The sequence below is a fragment of the Triticum urartu genome, chromosome 5, assembly GCF_003073215.2.
Source record: "Triticum urartu cultivar G1812 chromosome 5, Tu2.1, whole genome shotgun sequence".
Classification (NCBI taxonomy): Eukaryota; Viridiplantae; Streptophyta; class Magnoliopsida; order Poales; family Poaceae; genus Triticum; species Triticum urartu.
The window spans coordinates 389,767,082-389,793,759 of record NC_053026.1 but is presented as its reverse complement, the minus strand read 5'-3'; the positions used below and the strand labels follow the sequence as shown (position 1 = coordinate 389,793,759).

At 45.1% G+C, this 26,678-nt stretch overlaps 1 protein-coding gene and 1 pseudogene across 1 annotated transcript; both read left to right on the top strand.

Annotated features, from left to right (window-relative positions):
• Nucleotides 1-4,435: 4,435 nt before the first annotated feature.
• On the top strand, nucleotides 4,436-8,637 carry LOC125509221 (nucleobase-ascorbate transporter 6-like). The gene is made up of 14 exons (XM_048674137.1): nucleotides 4,436-5,175; nucleotides 5,602-5,699; nucleotides 5,823-5,999; nucleotides 6,087-6,187; nucleotides 6,315-6,390; nucleotides 6,483-6,542; nucleotides 6,649-6,833; nucleotides 6,931-7,027; nucleotides 7,117-7,203; nucleotides 7,296-7,354; nucleotides 7,457-7,548; nucleotides 7,665-7,742; nucleotides 7,871-8,031; nucleotides 8,112-8,637. The coding sequence occupies exons 1-14, from the start codon at nucleotides 5,073-5,075 to the stop codon at nucleotides 8,328-8,330; spliced, it is 1,593 nt and encodes a 530-aa protein (XP_048530094.1). The 5' UTR covers nucleotides 4,436-5,072; the 3' UTR covers nucleotides 8,331-8,637.
• A 16,218-nt stretch (nucleotides 8,638-24,855) lies between these two features.
• Nucleotides 24,856-25,164, top strand: LOC125556058 (annotated as a pseudogene).
• The last annotated feature ends 1,514 nt before the right edge of the window (nucleotides 25,165-26,678 follow it).

The following is a 26,678-nucleotide window of genomic DNA, read 5'->3' as shown; positions in this document are numbered from 1 at the left end:
GCTCCGTGCAGAGTATTGTAGACATAGAAATTTGCAAAATGCATACGGATCTGAATGTTGCAGACCCGTAGACTAAACTTCTCTCACAAGCAAAACATGATCACTCTTTGGGTGTTAATCACATAGAGATGTGAACTAGATTATTGACTCTAGCAAACCCTTTGGGTATTAGTCACATGAAGATGTGAACTAATCACATAATGATGTGAACTATTGGTGTGAAATCACATGACGATGTGAACTAGATTATTGAGTCTAGTGCAAGTGGGAGACTGAAGGAAATATGCCCTAGAGGAAATAATAAAGTTGTTATTTATATTTCCTTATATCATGATAAATGTTTATTATTCATGCTAGAATTGTACTAACCGGAAACTTACTACATGTGTGAATACATAGACAAACAAAGTGTCACTAGTATGCCTCTACTTGACTAGATCGTTAATCAAAGATGGTTAAGTTTCCTAGCCATGGACAAAGAGTTGTCATTTGATAAACGGGACCCATCCGTTAGCTTAGCACGATGATCGTTTAGTTTGTTGCTATTGCTTTCTCGATAATTTATACATGTTCCTATGACTATGAGATCATGCAACTCCCGAATACCCGAGGAACACTTTGTGTGCTACCAAACGTCACAACGTAACTGGGTGATTATAAAGGTGCTCTACAGGTGTCTCCGATGGTGTTTGTTGAGTTGGCATAGATCGAGATTAGGATTTGTCACTCCGTATATCGGAGAGGTATCTCTGGGCCTCTTGGTAATGCACATCACTATAAGCCTTGCAAGCAATGTGACTAATGGGTTAGTTACGGGATGTTGCATTACGGAACGAGTAAAGAGACTTGCCGGTAATGAGATTGAACTAGGTATTGAGATACCGACGATCGAATCTCGGGCAAGTAATATACCGATGACAAAGGTAACAACGTATGTTGTTATGCGGTTCGACCGATAAAGATCTTCGTAGAATATGTAGGAGCCAATATGGGCATCCAGCTTCCGCTATTGGTTATTGACCAGAGAGGTGTCTCGGTCATGTCTACATAGTTCTCGAACCCGTAGGGTTCGCACACTTAACGTTCGTTGACGATATAATATTATATGAGTTATGTATGTTGGTGACTGAATGTTGTTCGGAGTCCCGGATGAGATCACGGACATGACGAGGAACTCCGAAATGGTTCGGAGATAAAGATTGATATATGGGATAATAGTGTTTGGTCTCCGGAAGGGTTCCGGAATTCACCGGAAGGTTTCCGGATGTTTCCCGAAATGTTTGGGTACGAGAACACTTTATTTAGGCCAAAGGGGAAAGCCCACAAGGTTTTTGGAAAGAGCAAAAGGAAGTTTTGTGGAGTCCAGGGGCTAGACGCCAGGGTCCCTGGCGTCTGGGTCCTGACGCTGGGATCCCTGGCGTCTGGTCCTGGAGTCCGAGAAGGACTCTTGCCTTTCAGGTGAAACCGACTTTGTGTAGGCTTTTACTCCAAGTTTCGACCCCAAGGCTCAACATATAAATAGAGGGGTAGGGCTAGCACCCAAGACACATCAAGAAACACCAAGCCGTGTGCCGGCAACACCGTCCCCTCTAGTTTATCCTCCGTCATAGTTTTCGTAGTGCTTAGGTGAAGCCCTGCGAAGATTGTTCTTCACCAACACCATCACCACGCCGTCGTGCTGCCGGAACTCATCTACTACTTCGCCTGTCTTGCTGGATCAAGAAGGCGAGGACGTCATCGAGCTGAACGTGTGTTGAACGCGAAGGTGCCGTACGTTCGGTACTTGATCGGGACGGATCGTGAAGGTGTACGACTACATCAACCGCGTTGATAAAACGCTTCCGCTTTCGGTCTACGAGGGTACATAGACACACTCTCCCCTCTTGTTGCTATGCATCACCATGATAGATCCTGCGTGTACGTAGGAATTTTTTTGAAATTATTGTGTTCCCCAACAGTCGGGTCGACATCCTCAACTGGCTATCGTTTCTTCCTTGGGGCTAGTTTCTTCTTCGATGATCCAGACCCATTTTTGTTGTGTTTGCGCTTAGAGTGCCCTTCTGACAGACCAGCAACCTTGTTTTTCTCGAGGCCATCCTTGATCAGACGAAGATTTTCTTCCTCGCGTGCTTCCTTCTTCGCCTTGCGTTCAACAATGGTTTGGGTATTGCAAGTCCTTTTAGCCAGCTCTTGTGGATATGAGGCAGGGGTTGCAAGGGACAATTCATGAGTATTCACAGGAGTAGGAGGACGAACTTCTGGATTCTTCTTCTTCAGAAGAGATATTGGTCGGCAATCATCCCACAGAGGATGGAAGGCATAGTTCTTGGCAAACCGAGGGTGGAAAAACTCGTAGTTGAACCATTTCTTGACCCGGTGACACCGAATCCATTGATGGCGTCTTTCCTTTGCATGTTTTTCCTCTTGTGGGACTGCATTATATCTATCATGAAAGAGATATCCAGCGGTGTTTTCGTGTGGTTGACGATCACCCTTCTTTTTCTTCGAAGCATTTTCCTGCACAGCTTGATCATTCTGCTCGGTGGTTCTCTTTCGCTTAGTTGTCGTTGATGGGCCTACCGTTGGACCCTGAACACTCGGAGCTTTTGACTCATCGGTCCATAAAGGTATTTGCATCTCTGTCTCTGTTGCTAGTGCGCTGAGTGGAATCTTCAACAGACTGCATTACCCTGCGAATAGAGAGATGCGAGGGAAATGGGGATAGGTTTATGAATGTGTACAACAAGAGTTTTGAAAGAAACCCATTATGATCTGAAGATATAGATGCAGTTTTTGAGAAATGTTTCAGGCGAATGAAATCTATTAGAATCGAACTAGTATCTCCGAGCAGATTTACTAGATAACGAGCTAATCATTCCATTCGAATGAGACTTAACTCAAACCCTAGATCTAGAAATGAGATGCGACAGAAATCGACAGACCGCGTCCAAACAATTTACCTAACGATTGAAGATCTGGAAAATACGGTAAAATCATGACAAAATTACAGCGGTAGAACTCGAACAAGACAGAGAGGAGGCTCGAGTTCATGCTGCACGTACCTTAACTTGGTGACGTGACGAAGGAAATGTGCCACGACGGCGTGTGATGACTCCGACGGCCCCTTCCGAGTAGCGAAGTGGCGAAGGTGGTTGGCATCGTCGAGCTCGAGGTGGAGCTGTATGGGTGGGGTTTTTAGTGTGAAGACACGCTGGAGACGACGAATGACGAAGGGGGGGCACGATATATTTATGTGCGAAGGAAATAACCGCAGCCGACTGGATCAGATCGGACGGTCCACAACACAAGCCCTTTGGGATTCAATGGATATGAGAGCATGTGGCAACCGCTAAGATGACGTGGTCCCGACTTGAGCGGGGAACCCCAAATATTGGACGGCTTTCGCCAAAATGATTCTTTTCGAAGCAAGTTATTTATCATGGACAAGAACACCAAATAAAAAATCAAATCAAGATGAATTTGCACATTCATAGCGGATCAATGGAGATTTAGGCGAAACCCTATCACCGGAGCCCTTGCGGTAGGTGGTTAAACCCTCCTGCCAACGGGTCTCGTGGTAGGAAAATGGCCAAATCTCGAAAATTTTGTGAAGCGGGCCAGATCGTGCTTATAAGTTAACAAGATGGATCAAAACAGTGATTTCGGCCCCGGGTGGATGCCAATTTTGATGTTTGGGCTGTGTGGAGAAAATGGGCTATGCCGTGCTGAAGATGCCCCAACCATACTCTGATGACCAGAACCTTAACCATAATCGATGACCAGAATGCTTGGAAGCTGGAACCAGCTGTTTGTGCTGACCAAACAAACATCCTGCCCAGCACCGATAGATAGACAGACTGAAGCAGAAGTGTCCGAGGCTGCTTTCTGAATATGCGGCCAATTTGGTCAGCCGCGCCCGCACTATTATACGTATATTCCACAGAGAATGTGCTCCCGCTACTCACTCCACAGTATTTTGTCAAACGCACATTGCCACCCGCCACTGACAAAAATTCCGTTTAGCCAGCTTATGCCAAGCCAAAATCTGAGGCACTTCTGATCACCAGGTAACATGGTCCTGAACCTCGTTGGCGCCTGTCCCTGATGATCCTTCCGCCGAAGCCCTAGCACTCAGGGCGGCTTTCAGTGGACAGCCAACCTATCATCACGCCCGTCTCTCTAGCCAGAGGAGAATAAATTCCCTCAACAACCATCCACCCTTCTAATTTCCGAGAAATTTCCGCAGGCTCACTCTTTAACTCATCTGCATTTACACACCCCTATATGCTGATATGCACACAAAATACAAACTGCCGATTAATACCACAAGCGGACCGATCGCGGTCAAAGGGAAATCTGCAGCTTGTGTCAGCGCTGCTGGCTCAGCTTCAGTAACGGCCACGGACGGAGCGTCAAACCCCAACCCCCGAGCAGTTGAGAGTTGAGACTTGGGACTAGCACGGCAGCGGTGAGGCAGAGGAGGAAACAGCGAGAATCGGAGGGGGCGGGGAAAGCCGCCGAGGGAAAAGGGCTCGGTGGCCAGGCCAGCTCGCTGGCTCGCAAAAGGCGCCGTTTTTAAAGCGGCAAGGAGAGCAGTCCTTCTCGCCCTCTGCCCCTCTGCCACCTCCTTTCTGCCGCCCCGCCCAAAAGAGAGAGAGGAAGTTTTCGCCTCGGGATGCCGCTGCTAGTCTAGTCGCTTCCTCCGAGCAGCCTCCTCCCTCTCCAGCGAGCTTCTCTTCTCTTCCCTTTCCTTGCAGAAGGAAGGAAGAAGAGAGCGTAAGGTGGCTTTCTGGGGGGATAGATTCCATTCCTTGTAGGAGGAGGAGGAGGAGTGGGGAATTGGGTAGCTAGGCCAGATCAATTGTTTTCTCCCGATTCTCTGCGCCTTTTCTGCAACCTTTTTCTCCCGTGGCTGGTTGGTTGGTTGTTCCTTGCTTGCGAGGGGGTTCTTGGTTCTCGGCGCAGAAAGGAACGACAGATCAGTCGGTCGGTCAGTCCAGTCCCCTTGTTCAAGTGGCGAGTGAAGTGACGAGCGTGGTTTCTTGCGAGTTTGGAGCCGGAGGAAGAAGAAGATGGCAGCCGCGCCGCCGCCCAAGGCCGACGAGCTGCAGCCGCATCCGCCCAAGGAGCAGCTGCCCAGTGTGTCCTTCTGCATAACCAGCCCGCCGCCATGGCGTACGTGCTCCCTGCTCTGCTTCACCCTTTTGATTTTGCTCTTTGAAAGCTTCCCTCACTCCTCCCTGCTTGTCCCTTCACTGTCCTCACTTTGTTTCTCGTACTACTTGCTGTTTCATACATGTCCAGGCTTTCTTCCCCACTGCAAATATATGCGTGCTGATCACTGACCTGTTTTTTCTGCCGTCGGTGGACATCAGCCTCTTCGTGCTATTTTCACTACAGAAAGTTTTTCATGTTTTTTATTGGGAACAAATTCTTTTGCTTAACCAGTCTGGAAGATTCGCTGATCTTGAATTTATTTATAATGAAAAGGCCTTTCAGTTGCACATCTTTTTACGCAAAATTGATATAGTAGTAGTACTGCTCATATCAAATGATACTGTATGTTGACGTTTCTCTTGTGCTTGTAATCTTTGTACGCAGCCGAGGCCGTGATCCTAGGATTTCAGCATTTCATAGTCATGCTGGGCACCACCGTCATCATACCAAGCGCGCTTGTTCCTCAGATGGGAGGTGGAAATGTGAGTCCTCAGCTCTTCATTTATGCACTACCAAATGTCCTCTGTTTTATTCACTTGCATATAAATTCAACATCTCGGAAGAAGTGATAAATGATGGGCACTCGCTGAATTTATTTCTGTCAGGAGGAGAAAGCTCGGGTGATCCAGACGCTCTTGTTCGTCGCCGGCATAAACACCTTGCTGCAAACCTGCTTCGGGTCTTGCCTCCCCGTCGTCATGGGCGGCTCCTACACCTTCGTCGCGCCGACCATCTCCATCATCTTGGCCGGACGCTACGACAATGAGGCAGACCCTCACGAGGTACTTCTTACTGCCCAGCAGAATTGTCTTCTCATCACGTACGAGTTCCTGTACGCAGGCTGACAAATTTGTGTTGCTGTCGTAAAGAAATTCCTACGGACGATGAGGGGGACACAAGGCGCTCTCATCATCGCGTCCACGATTCAGATCATCCTCGGCTTCAGCGGCCTCTGGCGCAATGTTGTCAAGTTAGTCCGAATTTCGGCCTTTCTTCGTCGAATTACAGTACAAGTCCTCTTAGTACTGCCCTGTAGCGTTTCAGCTTGTGCAGTTAGGAGTTGAGTTCACTAACTATCCTGCATCATTCCTGTGCAGATTGCTGAGCCCATTATCTGCAGTTCCTCTTGTTTCACTCGTCGGATTTGGGCTTTATGAGCTCGGCTTTCCAGCGGTTAGTTTCGCTCCATCACTTGCTCTTATCCTCTGCTTCCAGAAAGTATGTTCTTGGAAGAGTGAATAAAAGGTATTCATGATGAAATACAGGTAGCCAAGTGCGTGGAAATCGGTCTTCCAGAACTCATCCTAATGGTCGCATTTTCTCAGGTATCACAACATTTTACAAAGTTCTGATTGGCCAGATCAATGTTTTTAAATGGTTTCAGTAAGTTAATGATGATGTGGGTGCTGATCATGTTTGTTTCCTGGACAGTATTTGCCTCATGTGTTGCATTCCGGAAAGGGCGTCTTTGGCCGGTTTGCTGTTCTTTTCACCGTGTCAATCGTGTGGCTCTACGCATACATCCTCACAATCAGCGGCGCCTACAAGAACGCCAAGTTGAAGACGCAGGCGCATTGCCGCGTCGATCGTTCAGGGCTTATCGGAGGAGCTCCATGGTAGGGTCCCAGGAGAGGAAACCATATTTTGTTATAATAATGTGTTGTAATTCTGATGGCATTCGTAACGAAGGTGCTGCCTGAAATCTGGTTTCAGGATAAGCGTTCCGTATCCGTTTCAGTGGGGGGCTCCTACATTCGATGCTGGAGAATGTTTTGCAATGATGATGACTTCATTCATTGCCATTGTAGAGGTTTGTCTGCAATATTTACCCTGAAAATAGGAAACAGATGCTATACATTCAGATTCAGTCATAATAAGATGGTAATTATAATATTGCAGTCCACTGGAGCCTTCATTGCCGCTTCAAGGTATGCAAGTGCAACGATGATACCTCCGTCGATCGTCAGTCGGGGAATTGGTTGGCAGGTAAATGAGCCATTGATTGTACAGTGGAGTTTGTCTCATCTTATTTTACTTGCTAATAATGCATGCTGATCACTATGGAACATCACTTTCAGGGCATCGGCATCTTGCTTGATTCATTCTTTGGGACAGCCAATGGAACCTCAGTTGCAGTGTAAGTATATGTTTGTTTCGGGATAGTACAAGTGGCATTACTTGACTGAACAGATTTTTTTAGTAATTACTTGATTCTCTCTGTGAACTTTTGTATTTGCAGGGAGAATGTTGGTTTACTTGCTGTGACACATGTTGGCAGCAGGAGAGTGGTGCAAATATCTGCCGGCTTCATGATTTTCTTCGCGGTCCTAGGTAATATATCTGTCTGTGCTAAACTTATTTTTAAAGCTATTATTACTATAGTTTTGGCTGGTGCACATATATTGTTACCCAAACTGATTTCAAATTTATTTCTTTTGGCAAAACAGGAAAATTTGGAGCCCTATTCGCATCCATCCCATTGCCTATATTTGCTGGCATGTACTGTGTTTTCTTCGCATATGTCGGTACGTCCAGATATCCGAAACCGCCCGTCGTCGTTCGGAAGTCTACATTTGATTATTTTCAGCATAGCATGTTGCCAGGCAGTTTGCCACCAGCATGACTCTCATTGGTTCTCTCTTTTGCCGAGCAGGTGCGTGTGGTCTGAGCTTCCTCCAGTTCTGCAACCTGAACAGCTTCAGGACCAAGTTCATCCTGGGCTTCTCCTTCTTCATCGGCATATCGGTGCCGCAGTACTTCAACGAGTACGCCTCCGTCTCGGGCCACGGCCCGGTGCACACGGGCGCCAGATGGGTACGACGATAAGCACTCGCCTCGGCCTCTCGCCATTCAGCAGCTCTCTGAAACCACTGACCATTTGTTGATTTGGGCAGTTCAACGACATGATCAACGTGCCCTTCTCCAACAAGCCGTTCGTGGCGGGGCTGGTGGCCTACTTCCTGGACAACACGATGCACCTGCACCAGAGCGCGGTGCGGAAGGACAGGGGGTACCACTGGTGGGACAAGTTCAGGAGCTTCAAGAAGGACGCCCGGAGCGAGGAGTTCTACTCGCTGCCATTCAACCTCAACAAGTTCTTCCCTTCGGTATGAATATGATGATGCCGAAATGCCGTCGCGGAGAAGGGCGCTGTGGATCCACTTGCTGGTGCTGCTAGCTTGATCCGTCGAGTCTTTGTGGTCAATTTTGTGTATTTATGGACGAAAATGGACTGATTGGACGGACCGGTGGGGACGCCATGTTGGTTTCTTGGTTTAAGCGGATCAGCGTCGTTGTTAATCTGTGGATGTACATGCGGCTTCCCTAGCCCGGGAAGAAAAGATCATCAGTAGTATGGTGGCTTATATAATGCTAATTTATTTCCTAGAAATTAAAGAGTGAAGCGTTCAATTTATGACATTTCTTGATCCTGCTATGTCCGAAAACAAAAACAAAAAAATTACTCAACCGGACACGTAGTTTTATTTTATTTTTGAGGAAAGGACCATAGTGCCCCCAATTATATTTTTGAGGAGTATGTGATACACAAACACTTCCGAGGAACTCGTAAACTTTCTATTTTCAAAGCATGAGTATTACTGTTTCACATACAAAAATAATTTGAAAAAATAGACGCACCATTTTCGGGTAAAAACTATAAATTTACTTTGGTATATGAGAACATTTTATTGTTTGCAAAACAGAAATATTTTTTTCATGTGCAAGATTATTTTTAATAATGAACATACTTTTTATAATACGGTACAGATGCAAGCGCTCACATATACGTGCATACACCCACCTCTATGAACGCACACGCACACACTCTCCGAGAGACTGAGCCGGCATATCATCTTGAGATTTCACGAAGTCATCGTTGACGTCTCGTAGTCAATGGAAATGGCTCCACCCACTGAACGCGTATCTCGGGAAAAATTCTAAAATAAATTCAGGATAAATGTGAGTATCAGGACTTGAACTCTGATAGGCCGAGATACCGTATCCTCCTAACCATCAAACCACAGATTGATTCGCATAATGAACATACTTATCAATACAAGGACGCTTATTTTGATATGCATAAATATTTTTTTCCCAATACGTGTTCTTTTATAGCTCAAAGTACATATTTACTCATTACAACCAAAGTGCATCTCATTTTTCATTGCGTCGATCATCGATGACCTTCACAATGTTGGAGTTGATCACACGTCTGGAGCACCCCATGGACAAGCCTGGAGAACCACCACCCCCCCCCCCCCCCCCCCCCCCCCCCCCCCCCCCCCCCACACACACATAGGCACCAACATTAAACTACCCCAATGTCTTATATTTAGGGATGAAGGTAGTAGTTTGGTTTGACACTTCTCTATGCTAAAAAAGAAGGCAGTTATGTCTGAGCTAAACTTGGATGTCTTATATTTAGGAATGGAGGTAGTAGTTATCAACTCTATCGATGCATCATGCATCACGTCCAATACAGGCGATCTAGTCTGTACAGAACATAACAAAAAATCAAGAATGTTTTGTCCCGTCCTATCAACATTACATGCTTCTGTAATATTTAAATTTGTTAATATGATCATAGAAAACTAATGTAATGAATCCATTTTTATATTTATAAAGAAAATATATATTACATGTTAAATGGGCCGCATTGAGCGGTAAGCTTAATGCTACAACTACTTTTCGACATCTTTTTAGGTAGCTTAATGCAGCGGGTGCCGAAATCACTAATTAAGGAGTACTCGTTGTAAAGAACACTTCACTTTCCCAGATCGCGACAAGTGGCGCACATGCATCGCGCCATTTGTCGCGACCTGAGAGTTTTCCCTTTTTTCGTAAATCCGTTTATTCAAAACGTTTTATCTCTTAAACCATGCATCTAAATTTCGAACCGTTTTCATATTGGATTCCTCGCGTCGAGATCTTCAAAACTAGATCCCATGTTAATAGGTTTTGACGAACTTTTTTTTCACGAAAAAAACCGGACGAAAAAACCGAACCGGAAGCACGGTTTATTTTCCTTTCCGAAAGAGGCACGCCCGTGCCTCTCGCGAAATCACAATCGTGCCTCTCATGAAAGCAAAACCATGACTCTCGTGGAAGGAAAAAAACAGAAAACACGTTTTTTTCGTTTCCGAGAGGCACGGCCGTGACTCTCGCGAAGGCACAACCGTGCCTCTCGCGAAAGCAAAACCGTGACGCCCGCGAAAGAAAAAAAACAGAAAACGCGTATTTTTTCCCTTTCCTAGAGGCACGGCCGTGACTTTCGCGAAAGCACAACCGCGCCCCTCGCGGAAGCAAAACCGTGACTCACGAAAAAAAATAGAAAACGCGTTTTGTTTTTCCCTTTCCTAGAGGCACGGTCGTGACTTTCGCGAAAGCATAACCGTGCCTCTCGCGGAAACAAAATCGTGACTCTCACGAAAGAAAAAAAAAACAGAAAACGCGTTTTGTTTTTCCCTTTCCTAGAGGCACGGTCGTGACTCTCGCGAAAGAAAAACCGTGACTTTCGCGAAAGGAAAATAAAAGAAAACGCGTTTTTTTCATGCAAAAAAAAATCCCAAATTTTTTTATCGAAAAGCTAAGAAAGACCAAGGGAAAACCAAAACATCGAAAAACCCCGAAAAAAAAAACCGTTTAAGAAGCCGAAAACGCGTGCGGAAAAATAATTAAAAAAAATCCGAAGGGAGCGTCCAGAGTGCGATACGTGGCGAATGGCTGAGTGCGCGCCAAGTGACGCTGATCGTTGCGAGGCTCCCGAAGGAGCGCTCGTTAACTAGTTGCTCCCAGCGGGTGCTCCAATTCTAGGTCAGGGCTATATTTCGCCCGCAGCGTGACGAGCTATCGGGATGGCCCAATACTTTAGGTCCACCTAGAGGTTTTGGGAAGTTTGGATGGACTTGCCTCAAAATAAAAAAGAAAGTTTGGATGGACAGGCTTGGACTGGTTCTAGAAGCTTCTGTATAGATTTGTTTTCTTTCTTTGTTTCGATGTATTTTTCCTATTGGTCTTCTTCGGTTTTCCTACCATTTCCCCTTTTTTTCAAGAAAATATTGACGTTCTTAACACATGTTGTACATTTTTCATTACACATGCAACATTTTTTGATACATGTTGAACATTTTTTAAAACATGGCGAATATTTTTTTCAAAAACAAATTTAAACAGTTTCTTTCAATACATGTTTGAACATTTGTTTAATACATGCAAAACAGTTTCAAATACACATTAAACATTTGTTTGAATTGTACTACATTTTACATACGCGAACATTTTTTTTACATTGTAACTTCTAAAATGTAACAAACATATTCCTGAAAGGCGTGATATTTTTCAATGTCACATACATTTTCCTAATGGTGTGAACCATTTTTATAAAATTAAGATAACACTTTCTAATTTGTACCAATATTTTAGAAAAATGTCATGAACATATTTTTAAATGCGTGAACTTTTTAAAAATGCTACCAATAGTTTTTTGAATTATCTGAACATTTGTTTTATATTATGTAAACATTTTTAATAATATCATGAACATAGTTTTTTGAATGCCATCAATATTTTCTAAAAGTTACACAGACATTATTTTCACGCGCATTAATATTTTAAAATGTGCGATGAATGTTTATAAATTTTTGGTTAAATTAGTTTCTCAAGTACTTATTTAGAATGTTTTAGAATACAAATAAAACTAATGAACTAACAATACGATCTGCCTGCCAAGTAGACGTTGCAGACGAGCACACTGTCTGTCTCGCAGCAGGTGAGGCAAAGCGATGCCCCCTATTCTAGGAAGCTCCTAATCCCCGCTCTGCGTGCCACAAGTGCAGCAAACGGGAACATGCGCTCGCACTTTGATGCGGACGACCGGCTTATTGGGGTGTGGAGTGCCCCTGCTTTTTTTTTTGAAAAATGTTTGGACTTTAGAAAAGATTCCAAAATTCGAAAACAATTCATAAATTTGAAAATGTATTCTTGAATAAAAATTCCAAATTTTAAAAAAACTGCTCATGATTTGAAACATGTTCCCGCAATTAAATAAATGTTCATACTCAAAAAATGTGCACGAATTTGAAATGTTTATCAGATTTGAGCAACAAGCCAAGAATTTCAAAAATTGCTCCCAAATGTCAAAAATGTTATTAAATTTTAAAAATGTTCTTGTATTTGAAAAAGATCTCAGATTTCAAACACTGTCCATGAATTTGATTTTTCCCCTCATTTTCTAAAAAGGTCATCAGTTTTAAAAAATGTTGACCAATTTCTAAAAAAATCAAAACAAGATTTGAAATTAAAAAGTAAATAAATTTGGAAGAAATAAACTTGTTGGGAAAATTTTGGAATAAATCGGCACGTGCGCGGTCACTATTCAATGACCTGCGCGCGAAATCCTATTCTAGACTTTAAGTGTAGGACATGTGGCAAGTCGGCTGAAGTTTTTCCTATAAGGTCTGCACCAGACATGGCTCAGTAACAATATTTTATTAGGAAAATATATACTTCATGTAATGGACAGATATATTATGAAAATGTGTTAACACATATTTGCTGTCAAAAATATATTAATATATTTTCTAATATTCAACATAAATAAATTAATAATGTTTTAAAATATACATTGTGTATTAAAAAGCATAATGCATTTAAAATTTGTTCATATATAAAAAATGTGTATATTCAAGAATATTTATGCATTTGAAATTATAATGTTCATACGTTTTAAAATTACATGCGTTTAGAAAAATCACACATTTATTGATACATTTATGTGATTGTGTAAAATAAGATTGGCCTAATAGTGCTACAACTCGCTAATCAATGCGCGCGTGCACAGCCGCACACACACACGTCCATAGTCAAAGGGCAAAAATGCTTGACTTACGGGGGAGCTTTTATGGAATTGACCTAGTTCGCATTTCAGGGAACTACACCTACGGGCAACTTTACGGGATTGAAGTTACGGGATGAGTTGGCAACGTATGGTTGGAAAATGATGGAAAGCAGAGCCCCACCCTAAAAATTAGGTGGGGAGAGATTAACATGATGTTGTTCCCAAGTTGCTTCCCATAGATGTAGATGTATCACGTAAGTCTAGGACTATTGGTTCGCAAGAGAAGCTTTTTTTAGTAGATGCATTGGAGAAGCTATAATCTGTTAGTGGTGCAGTCACGGGTTGTTTGGTCTTTGTGACAACGTAAAAGGCCCATTGGATCTCGGCCTTACAATCTGGTAGTTTGCCATTGCGTCGTGTAGGATGCAACGCTCACACGCTCTGCTTCCTGGGCTTGCCTAGCAATGAGTTGAGCACCTCGCTCACAACCCAGGTCGCTTGGTACACAACAGTTGATCGGTTCGCCACTGACCAGTTCTCACCATTAACTTTTGTGGGAAAATGCAATTTTTTCTAGAAACAATAGGAATTAAAAAACAAAAAATTAAAAAAATTTATGAATTCAAAAAATATGAAAATTGAGATAAGTTCATAAAATTGATAAATAAATCATAGAATTTTAAAAAAAAATTCACGAATTTTAGAAAAACGCAAATTTTGGAAACAAATTACGAATTTGAAAAAAAATTTGCAAGATAATAAGAAAAGTCACTAGTTTTACAAAATTATGAATTAAGAAGGAAAAAGAAGAACATAAACAAAACAAAAACCGGTGAAACACGAAAACCACAAGAACCTAGCCACAGAAAACTGGAGGGGGCCTTATGGAAGGTTTGCAAACCCGGTGATCGGAGTACGTGATTTGGGCCGGCCCATTTCACTAGCCAGTAGTTTATGGAAATCGTGTGCAGCAGTTACCGCTAACGAAGTATCCGGCGCTTGAAGCGCTAAGTAGGAATCGGGTTCTAGAATTCCGAGTTACTACTCTTCGCCTTTGCACAATGATAGTTATTCCATCTGCACCAAACGATTTCCATATTCCCTCGAAAGAGAGAAAAAAAAAAGCGGATTCCTATACAAGTAAAATGATGAAAGAAGAGATTATGAAAAGCCATATCGTCTTTTCATCATCTCTTTCTACAATCTCTTTCATAATCGCCTCGGCACAATCTTCTCAGTGCATTTGAAACACGTCCTACGTATAAAAGGAAATCTAAGCGACAAGCGCTAGCATATGTTGTTCATCATCGGACGAGAAGTCGCATGGCCTTGTTCAATCGGAAGTGATATCTCCAGTTTCAGCTTTTATTTTGGAGTCAGCCACTCAGGTAACTAGTGTTACAATCTTTTCCAATATGCAGTTAACCGTGCCATGCATGAATGCAGAGCACCGGTGGCCACGTCCTTACGGACCAGTAGCGTCGGTACTCGGTACGTTTTCTTCTGTTCACGGGAGGCACTCAGACATACACATCACCAACACTAGACTTTCCTAGCTACTGTATGACACGTGAGACGGGCAGACACGGAACGGAGATCTTGTGATCGATTTGAATGATGTTAACTCGCACAGCTCGATCGGATATCTCGCTCGTCAAGACCACATCGACCCATCCATCGCGCAACGAACTATACAAGCTAGCTAGGGCGGGCGGACGGCGTGACTATCTTGCAGCAAGCTTTATTGACGTTCCAAACGTCCAGAGGCTACATATGTAGGTGGTCTTTGCAACTGCGTACTGCATACATTTGGCCGGGGTTGAAGCCCAAGAGTACGTGAGAAGACGGAATCTGACCAACAAAACCTGCACTGCATGGGGTCGAGGCCCAACCTAAAACGCTGACGGCGTCCTTGTCTATGCGTATATCTATGCGGAAACGCTCAACCACCGTGATGCAATGAGCCGTTTCTTCCATGAAACAAGGATGGCAGGAGCACTACAATAGGAGTGACACTGCAAATTTACGATGAGGTCACACGCTCACACTTGGTCACCCACCTTCCTCATCTGCCGTGGTACTTTTTTTTTGAGGGAAAATGTCGCCGCATTTATTAACTTAAACAAAGTCTGGGATCTCGTCTGCGATCACTTCCATAACGCAATCAGTCTGGGGGTGATCCAAGCCATATCTTACAAAGTTCGTCTCCTACTCCTACTTTAGCTAAATTGTGCACGGCAACATTTGCAGAACGCCTCACCCATGACACTCGGAAATCCTGAAAAGTTCGAAGCATCATCTTGATCTCCTCCACCCAAGGTCCATTTGCCGCCAGATTCCTCTCAGGGCTTTTGATCGTATGCACAAGAGCCTGCCTGTCCAGCTCCAAGTGAACCCTCTGAACGTTGATCCCCATTGCCACCAACAGAGCCCTTTTGCATGCTTTAATCTCAGCAGCCTCAGCATCGTCGACATGAGGAAAGAAGTGACACGCCCCAGCGAGAAAAGCACCGTTATGGTCGCGAAGCACCGCCCCTCCTCCACTCTTGCCTCCGAACTTTGCTGTAGCGCCGTCAGAATTTGCCTTGACCCAGCCCTCTTCCGGCGCCGTCCAGCGCTGCACTACGATGGGTATGGTTGCCTGAGCCGGCTTGACATGGACCTCGCGCCACTCTCTCATAAAAGCGCACACCTTCTCTGTTATTCCATGTGGTTCTTCAATTCTCCTTCCGTCCCTTGTTTCATTTCTAGCCAGCCAAAGCGCGTAGACTGCATGGATCATAGCTTCTCGTTCATCCGCAGGAGCCTTGGCAAACCATCCAAACAACCAATTAGCCAGTTCGCTCTGAGAGCCTGTGAAGCTCGGTGGGGCTGCCACCATGACTCCCTTTTCCGAATGTAACGTAGGAGTATGTATTTAGTGCCATTGCAATTAGTCTCGTCAGCCCAAAAGCAACCAATTTTCTTACCTGATCACTGAACTTCATTTTGTCATAGTAGTAGATAGAAAGCTCCGAATAGACACGGACACTTAACATGTACGCAAGTTACTTTCCAAAAGTGACAGGCCGGTCAAACCCTAATGACCACTCCAAGACCAGACGTGGCATCTGCCCGGGCCCACCTGTCACCGCTAAACAACACCCTGCAGGACCAAAAAGGCAGAGAAACAGGCACTAGTGTGGGATGACAGGATCCACCTTTTGGCTTTTTGCCATGCACCCTGAGACGATTCCTCCGTGCCCATCATTCCATTCTACTACCCGTGGATAGCTGGACATAGACACGGCTTGGAGAAAAGTTGCAAAGCTGCTGCGAATTGCGACGTGTTGCACGTCGGCCTAGAAACTAGAAAGTTACTATCGACGTCGGCTCAGACTAGCCACAGTGGAAGTAACTTCAGCAGTAACATCGAGTTCAACTTAACAAATTTGCTTATGTGATAGTGAGTTAATGCGTAGAGAGGTAGTAGTAGTAACTTAGCTAGTTACTGTAACATCACATGTCCCAATGCAATATGAGTCTATAACCTAATAAATGAAGCTATGCATGTTACCACACTTATGTTACTACCTACTATGAATGTATTAACATAGTCTAGGAATACGTGTATGTTACTAATGTATGTTACTCTTCATTGTGGTTAGTCTTATAGTGACATTGTCCATCTATCCAGAAACACACAAACAAAAGGAGATTTTAACATGGCACCTTGAGCCAACTTTAGTTCCGGATTTGCTTCAGAAATTTCCACGCAAGGCATGTGTGTGAGCTGGAGCAGCAACTACTCATGGCTTTTCAGCTTAACACTGCCCTTTACATATATTCTCTTTGGCTATCCATGTCAATGATGACGCGCCATTGTTGCTTGCTTTCCAAACACCTCTCCGCTCGGCGTCCTTGCGTTGCCCCCCATGTTTGGGGATCCATGGGACAATTGCACCTAGGCGGGAGGATCTATGTCGTCTAATGAGACAATTAGGCAGGAGGCCAACCACAAACCGCGAGGTCGGCGTGCCCATCGGCCGGGCAGGCTAGCCTGCTTTCCTGCGCCCTCCGCGAGCTGCATGCAAGCTATGTTTTGTTGTCACAGCTCACGAACAAGGACAAGGGAACAAAAGCTAGGCAGACAGACAGAGAGAGAGTCTAGTGGTTAGGCTGATTAGATGATTAGATGTTTGTGTTGTGTGTCTCTCTCCATGGTGCATGTACAAGTAGACCAAGTGTAAGGACGTCTGCCTAGCTGGTTAACAATCCGATTAGCTATGCCTATTTAACAATCTGGTTAGCTGGTTAACAATCTGATTAACTAGGCCTAGTTGGAAGAGGTCAGTCACATGAAGCTCACCCCGTGAGTCTCGGCCTGCAATGCGTGTTGAAAATGGAGACTGCTTCGTGTGTGCGTGTTTCAAAGGTGGTTTTGCCTTCTCGTGTGTGGCACGCACATCTGGTTTAGCAGGCTAGCTAGCTAGATAGAGATGTTTATGCGATCAGTGGTTAATTAATCTACTTGCTTGTCTTTATTAGCTATTTGGATGGAGCGAGCCGCCGAGGAGTTTTCTTTTTACCTCGCATGGCCGATAGTTTAGTCTTCAGATCGGTCCACCTGCACACAAATACTCCCTCCGTCCAAGTTGTACTAAGTCAGCGGCATTTATTTTTGGATGAACCAAGTTGTAATAAGTCAGCGATACTTATTTTAAGGCGGTGGAAGTATGTGAGAAGCTCATTCTCGCATGCACGAGGTGTAATATTATCTTGGAGGTCCTTGATGTCATCAATCATGTTATGGACTTCAAAACAACAAATTTGTGATGAACTCTCCGAGTAGAGAAACTTTGAATTAAGGCCGACATGAACAGGAGCACATCAATACGTGTAAACCATATTCTGGGAAGACCGTTGGCTCGGTAGGTTCCGGCTGCAGGAGATTGCACCACACGTTTACGCGTCAGTGAACCGAGCAGCTAGGTGCTCTAGGACGGTTCACCAGGCCCTGTCATCCTCAGACTGGGCACGGGATGTCGGCCCTGAGCTTTCTCTGGAGGCGCTGCAAGAATACTTCCAGCTATGGGCGCATGTTACTCGTGTGGATCTGATTCCGGGAGCCATAGACGAGATTAGTTGGGCCCGGGAGCCGGATGGAAGGTACTCTTGTAGATCTGCATATCAGGCCAGATTTTGGGGCCGAGAAATGTCACCGACAACCATCTTCATGTGGTCATCCAGGGCTCCGCTCCGTTGTTGGTTCTTCACTTGGCTTGCAATATAGAGCAGATGTTGGACGGCGGACCGGCTGGCCCGTCATGGCCTTGACCACCATGACGCTTGCCCCTTCTGCGCCCAGCAAGAGGAGACCATTGGACATATTCTCTTAAACTGTGTTATGGCAAGTTTTGTTACGAACCATCGAAAGGGATGGCCGAGCATGGAAGGAAGTGGGACTTCGGAATGGAGATGTGGAAGCTCTCTTTAGGGCTTTGGCTAGGTGGGAGAGCATGAGAGGGTAGTGTAGGTAACTTTGTGGTGGAGTTGGGTTTCATATAATAATGTGTAACACCCAACGTGAAGGGGCTCTTTCATGTTTCTTTTTTAATATATAGTACGCACACTTGTGCGTATTTGAAATTTTTTTTTGTGTAAACCATTGTCCAATATTTCAATTATGTCATTGTGAAAGTTGGTACTATAGAGGACGGGCAGAAAAGAAAAAGGAAAGATGATGGCGCCGGCCACTTGGTTCCGGCGAAAAGAAGAGCCCATGCCAGACATGACACGGGAAGCTAGCCCTTGCTTGTGTCACCCAAATAACAATCAATGCTAGCTAAGCTGTTGTGATGTGGTCATGTGTGGTATGTGCAAGGGCCAAATGACGGGGTTAGGTATCTGCTTTTGTCACTAGCAAGCTTGCGTTGCGCAGACGAGGACGTGCATGTTGAAAGTTATTGTACATCTCAGGAGTGCGGGAATATATACATATACAGTATAAACATGTGGGAATAATAATATGGGTCTATGGCGATCTCGCTGGCCGCCGGGAGGTACAGAGATGCATTTGATTCCTAGGTTGCTCTGTAGCCGGAGCGGTGTAGCACCAGGGGCTGTTCATGCTTAATTCGCAGAGTCTTATTCCGGCACTGCTGCACGCTGTTGGCGCTTTATTGCAGCAGCCTTGGTTTACATGCAAACAGCAGGTAGGTTTCCTGTCCTCCCTCATCTGCGAAAATTGAATCGAACCATGTGGAGTTCTCATGAGCTCTCCGCGTGTTGAGAAAGAACTGGTGCACATTAAGCGACATAAAAACCAATGGAAAAGAAAGAACTGGTGCAAGTTTTGTGTTTGGAATCAGGAAAGTGCCTCCCTCCACGGGCTCCTTCCGAAATTATTTGCATGCATGTGCTGTGCGGCTGTACAAAGCGGAAAGGTGGTGGAGTACGTAGCCACCATCATTTTTACCGCCCGCAGGCCGTACGCAGGCACGCACGCATATAGATTAGATTTTGTAGTAGTAGTATAAAGCGGGGGCGCTGACCTTTGCCACGCCCGGCGACGGAACATCTCAAGAGTCGTGCGGACGACACGCCACCGTCTCAGTGTAAGTTAAAAACTGCAGGATCGGGGCGGAAAGGCAGGCAGGCAGCGCGTCCACACACACACGATACCACGTACGAACGCACGCGCGCACAGGCACATGAGCGTTGACCGGGGTGGCCTCTTTCGGGCATCGAGTGTGCGCGCGGCAGTGGTTTTGTGTGATCCAAGATTACTTAAAGTGACAGTGCCATACTACATCTCAAAGAAAAAAAATACAGTACAGTATCCCCGCAAAAAAATAAGGAACAGTACAATATTAAAGCTCAGAACAACCGTTCTACGGTTTATGGGCCAAAAAAAGAAAAAAGAAGCGCGCCAAAGCTTATCGGTTCGATGCCAAACCTTATCGATTCGATGCAGGCCTGATCCTATTTTATCGAATCTAATGACACGGCTACGCTAGCTTCATTATGCTGCTTGTTGTACTCACACCGCTTGCTAATCTTGACCCAGGGCGCGTAGCGTACACACTTGCAAAATGCCGAAATCATGTGACACAAGTCCTTTTCCTCTACACCTGTTGTTTCCTTTAGCTAGTTTCTTTTTTTTCCTTTTCGCCCTTATTTTCTTAGAATTTTGTGCAGAATCCATTGGGTATAACGAATGCAAACTAAAATAATAAGGAACCAAACTTTATTCTATAAATCACTAGCAGCTTCAAGTCAAAATGAAGCGACTGATCCGACCAGATTCTTTTTCACAGCAAAACAAGTTGTTTTGTAAATCGGATTTGCCTCCCAAAAAGCTAAAATTCTTTGCCTCCCGCCCGGGGCGGTCCGTCCCGTCTCCTATGGCATTAGGGTCATGAAGGCGGAATGGATCTTGTCTTTTTGCCGGTGGGAGGACTACATTTTCAGATTTTTTTTGAGTTTTGTTAGGGTATGTGTCTTGCTCAGAAATGTAAGATGGAATAAAGGTCTTCCCTCCTAGCCCCCATTCCAGTGATGCGTCTAGCATCATCGGTGGACGTGCGGAGGTGTGTCTTCGACGGATCTGTGTCTTTGGTGGATTTGCTCGGATCTGTTCGTCGTTCGTCTTCGTTCATGTATCTTCAGATCCTTTTGATCTACACTCTTCATCCGTGGCGTTTGCTGTCTGGTGCGTTGGTTCTAGGGGGGCTTAGCACAACGTCTTCCCGACTTTCTACTACAATAAGGTTTGTCCGGCTCCGGCGAGGGAGGGGCGATAACAGCGGCGCGCCTTCGGCTCGCTTCAGTGCCTGTAGTTGTCGCTAGGTGTTCTACGGACCTGGATGGAATTTTATCATTTCTAGTGTTCGTTCTATTACCATGGTTGAAGATGAATAGATTGGAAGTTTTTTCCGCAAAGAATAAATCGGTAGTTCACGTCTGAGTAAATAGTAAAAGAATTTGAAAGTCTGATTATTATTATTTTGGCATCGGAGATGATCGAGTGTCCAAGAAGCGTGCAAATTTTGGTGATGTTTGGACATCCAAGGAGCTCTAGGCAAAAAAAAAACAAATTTAAGCCCAAACAATGTACTTTTAAAAGTTTCTTTCACAGCGAATTTTTATGTTACAACCTCCTCGAATGTTGAGACATCAAGAATTTTAGCATGCGCATCACACATTCAAGCATCCTGGATGAAAAAATAATCATTTTTTCTGATTTTAAATGATTTTACTGTTCACACCCATTGCTGATTATCTATAATTTTTAGACTTTAAACACTTTAAGCAACTTGTAAAAATTCACGAAATGTGCGTTTAATGGACACATCAGTACTTAAAAGCGCAAATGATCAAAGTACTGTCCATCTACATCACGGGTACGCCGTTTGGTAGCAGGTCCTTGTACGTACTGTACGTGCGTGTCAACCTCCTGGTTTGCAGATTAGCAACTAATGCGCGATAGTATTACAAATGGACTGTTCCACGTCAATGCAATTAGCTAATATCCAGCAAGACAAAGCAGTATAGTTGTTATCACTAACTAATTTTCTAGGCATGTATACATGCATCCATACGCATCAAATAGTACCGGTGACAAGTCATTCTCATTTTCGTTCTAGAATATATGTAAATGCTATATTCCAAATGGTGTAGTCTAGTACAGTACGCTTTACGACAAAGTACTAAAAAAATGCCAAATGGCAAATGGGCACAGCTATGGGCGTACTAGAAAATGGCGCAGGTGTTAGGGCGAAAAGGTTAATTATTAAAAAGAAAAAACAAGCAAAGTTGTTGACCTCCTCCCAACCCAACCTTTGCTCAGAACCCTAAATTTTTGGACCATGGCATGATCGGCTAGATCTTTGTGGTGGCCTGTAATACTACTACTGTGCAAAGGTTGGAAAGCAAGAGAAGCACTAGGAGTATATGAATCCCTTCCTCTTTGCCAGATTTGATTATGGTTACTGAGGGCTTTGCGCTGGTCTTAATTGTTATTTGCAGATTCCCCATCATAGTTTAATCATAACGATGCAAGGCGCCCCTGGATGGATCATCAAGTGGTGCACTAAGCAACAAATGCACCTTTAATCAGGTCATGTGTACAGTGTAGTGCATACATACATGCTTCAGGGCTTTTCATTACTTTTTGATGCTCCGTGTTAGTAGTGGCATGCATAATGGACCATGCAGCGCATGAGGCATTGAGTGCTAATTATAGACCTAAAAAAGCCCCTAAGTTTTGCAGTTTAAATCAGAGCACAGCAAAGCAAGCCTAGCTTCATTAGGGAAATGCAGGTACTAGCTTATATATATATATATATATATATATATATATATATATATATATACACACACATCAGAAAAAAAAGGAAGCGGTGATTCGGATCTTTACATATTCTTCGTGGATCATTTGTCTCTACTTATTTAACCATGAAAAAACTTATGAAAAACGAATCTCACTGCTCATGAATGATGCTGCATTGCATGGACCATACACGTAGAGCATTTGGAGATCATTTCATTTGTCTTGACTTGTTTGTTACTGTATGTACTAGTACATCCACCGCCTTCATTGGGCAAGACGTGTAGAGATGAACAGGAGCAGGAGAGGCAGGTTTGTACTATAAACGGGGGCAGGAGGGCGTTTCGTCTACGCTTCAGCAAAAGAACGCACGCATGAATGAAACTGCTATACTACCTGAGTAGACAATTCACAAGTGGGGGTGCTCATGATGTGCCTGCCTGCCTACGACTAGGAGCGAAAGCAATACAAACCATATCCTCTTTTTGTATGCCCGGTGACACTGACAGCTTGTCCTTGTTGCTCTACACATGTACTCCTACCCACCACCACCGGTATGTATGTACAGTAAGTATGTATATACAGTACGTTCTTTGACATCGTATTTTTTTCGAAAAATAAACAAGAAAGGCCAACTCAGGAGAGACATGCTGTTACGTTGCCAAGAAATGGCAAAAAATTGTCTTAACATTTCATACAAGCTTGCAGTTAGTAAAATTGTCTCAAAACACCATGCGGTCTCTGCGTAACCTGCTGTCTTGCAGGTGCTCCGCTCCGCCTCCGATGGATGAAGCTACGATGGCACTGCAAAAAGAAGTGAAAGGAAGGGTCGAAAGAGGGGCCTCGTGACATGTAGGATGTGGCTACTACAGATCGTACTACTGCTGGTACACGTAGGTGGTTTGAGGCGTGAGAGGATCTCCCGGCCGGATTCACCGCGTCCTCTCACGCCTACGCAGGCATGCAGGTGCAGCACACGCCGGCCCGGGTCCTGGTGTGGCGTGCCCATGCCGTGGTGGCCCACATGCAAGCATCTGAGACTCATAGGTGGGCCCGATGACAAGGTCCACTGCTGGCACGTCACCGCCTCATGTCAGGTTCTCGATCCCCTCGTCCTATGCTAGAGCCAGTGACCGATCGGTGGCTCCATGGCGCAACCATCACAGATATTCCCCCTTTGGTTGTGGCGACAGTTCGTACGCAGGTGGCCAACAGAAGACTGGTACGTGATGCTATGTGCATGCATCCATGGATGAATGACGTGGTGGGTAACTTATGCACGGAGGGTTTAACCTAGTTCATCGGACTTTGGGAGATCATCTCGGAGGTTCAACTGGACGCTCAGACTGAGGACAACCCCATTTGGGCGTGGAATGTGTCTGGAATCTACACAGCATCATTGGCCTACAAGATGCTTTGTGAGGGAGGAGTTAGATTCCACTCTTTCAGAGCCATTTGAAAATGTTGGGCACCAGTTGCGTGTAAAACTTTCATATGGCTGGCAGTGCAATATCGACTATGGACGTCGGATAAACGTCAAAATGCTACTTATGTGACCGGGAGGAGGACACGGTCGACCACATATTGCAGCAGTGTGTGTTCTCGCGCCAAGTGTGGTACAGCTGCATTGCTAGGATGAGTTTGAGGATGGAGCTATGCCTAACAAATGACTCTAGGTTGGTGCAATGATGGTCGGAAGCCAGAAAACGAATACATAAGCAAGCTCAGAAAGGATTTGACACGTTCATAACGCTTATCTGCTGGACACTATGGAAGTAGAGGAACGCGAGGGTGTTAAGATAGAGCCAGATCAAGAACAAGTGGGATACGGTGGACATGATCATCGACGATTTGAAGACTTGGACCACGGCAGGAGCGTTTGGAGGACAACTTGTATGAGAGCAGTCGAGTAGCGTGAGGAGTGGAGTGGAGGCTTGGTTAGGGTCGGCTTGTGACTCCTAACCAGCGTAATTGTAATCTCCTATACATATTTTTCTCCTTTCTATAAAGCTAAGGTACGCCTTTGACATACCCTCAAAAAAAAGATTAACCAGGGATTATTGTCTTATACGGGCCCAAGCCCATCCATAATCCAACAGTTAACCCGAGGGCAAACCTAAGGTTAATATAATACACAAAAAGTATTTCATGGAACGCACTATCCCTCAAATTTTGAAAATTTCATGAGAGAAACTTTTCAGTTTTTTTTAATGTTCAAAACTAGGTCAGTGCAGTGGTGCTCCACCATTTGACCATTTTGCAGTCTGCTGAGACGAGAGACGAGGCGAAGCCAGCCAATACTCCTCTCCTCTCCTCCTCATGGCCGGCGCCTTTTCCCTTCACCACATTTAACGCCGCCACCTCCCTCGAAACGGCAACTGTGTGACCTTCTGCTCCCCTCTCCTCTACTCCTCCTCCTCCTTCTCCCCCTAGAGCTCACCACACACCACTAGCTCCGCCGGCAGAAGTGAGGCGCGGGGGCGCGCGCGCGATGGGCAACTGCTAGGCGGCCGAGGCGGCGGAGGTCATCATCCAGCACCCCGGCGGCAAGGTGGAGCGCCTCTACTGGCCCACCCCGGCGGCCAAGGCCATGAAGACCAACCCCGGCCACTATGTCGCGCTCGTCATCCTCCGCCTCTCCCCCGACGACAAGGCGGCCGCGGGGGACGAGGCAACCGCGGCAGCAGCCGCGACGGCAGCCGTCGGAGGCGCGGGCGCTGCCGCCAAGATCACCCGGGTCAAGATCCTCAAGCCCAAGGACATGCTCCACCTTGGCCAGGTCTACCGCCTCATCACCTGATCTTCACGTCGTAGCATCAAATCGGAAGGGATAACTAGCTGCAAGCAACCGAGATAACTAGCTTTATACCTGCCAAGGTTGGATGCAACCCGTACGTTGGGGATGGCTGACCGAAGCTATAAGAACTCCAACCCAATGTCCGAACAATCACAGAACCACAAACTGGGACTAATCCACACAAAACAGCCGGAACCGTAGAGCACGAACTAGGGGGAACCAGAGGCTTCTTCTCGCGAATCCGAATGAGCTCACAAGAGCAAAGGTAGCAAGATCTCTCGGATCTCTCTAGCAGTCTTGCCGCATAAGCTTGTAGCTGAATGGTTTGACAAAAGGTTCTCTAGAGGATGGGGGAGATGGGGTTTTATAGCAGGGACAACCCACCTTAGCTAGGTGTGAAAATGGTTTCAAAAGTAAGCAGGTTTGCATGGCTTTCTTAGGTGAATAAGCAGTCAACTTTGGGAGTTGTTGCAGAGCTCCTCGGAAATTCGCGAAGTCTTGACAGTCTGGACACCTTCCACGAGAATGACTAGAACTTTTGACTCACAACTCCAAATGATGTGAGGCTTTTTGAATTGGAAAGATAATTTTATGTAGCTTCTGTTGATATACCCCTATGGCCACGTCTCTCCATCACATGGGTGTGCCACACCAAAACATCAGAGGTAAAAACTGACAGCATCAGGTTCACTTGCAACTTGTTTTCTCCGAACTTGTTACTCCAAAGCGGTTGCTTCAAGAGCTCAGAGGATTTTGGATTGCTTCCATGTTATACCTAAGTTCAACCAACAACAATGGAGATGAAAGCATAGTTGTGTCCTTAAGGTTACAAGGTAAACTTAAGTTAGCGTTCACCTGGTCACTTATTTGTTTGGCGCGACTTCTTGTGATTGGACCTATAATTGTTGGAGACTTGTCGATGGTTGTGGTGTCCTCATCAACCTCCCCCTATCGAGGAGGAGTCGTCCTCGACTCTGATGGTCCAAAGTATGGAGAGAGGTCGGACACATTGAAAGTTGGACTAACACCATAATCCATCGGAAAGTCAATCTTCTAGGCATTGTCATTGATCTTCGCAAGAACATTGAATGGACCATCTCCACGTGGCTGCAACTTGCATCTGCATTGATCTGGGAAACGATCCTTCCGCAGGTGTACCTACACAAGATCACCTTCTTCAAACAACACCCTCTTTCTTCCCTTGTTTGCTCATTTTGCATATTGTTCAGTCATCTTCTCAATATTTTCCTTGGTCTTCTCATGAATTTTTTTCACGAAGTCAGCACGCTTACTTTCATCAAGATTGGTTCGCTCCTGCAATGATAAAGGCAAAAGATCTATGGGAGTAGTAGGTTTGAAATCATAAACAATTTCAAAAGGGCAAAATTTAGTGGTCGAATGTACTGCCCTGTTGTATGCATACTCCACGTGGGGGATACATTCTTCCCACATCTTCAAATTTTTCTTTAAAACTGCTCTCGGCATCATGGATAGAGTGCGGTTGACAACTTCAGTTT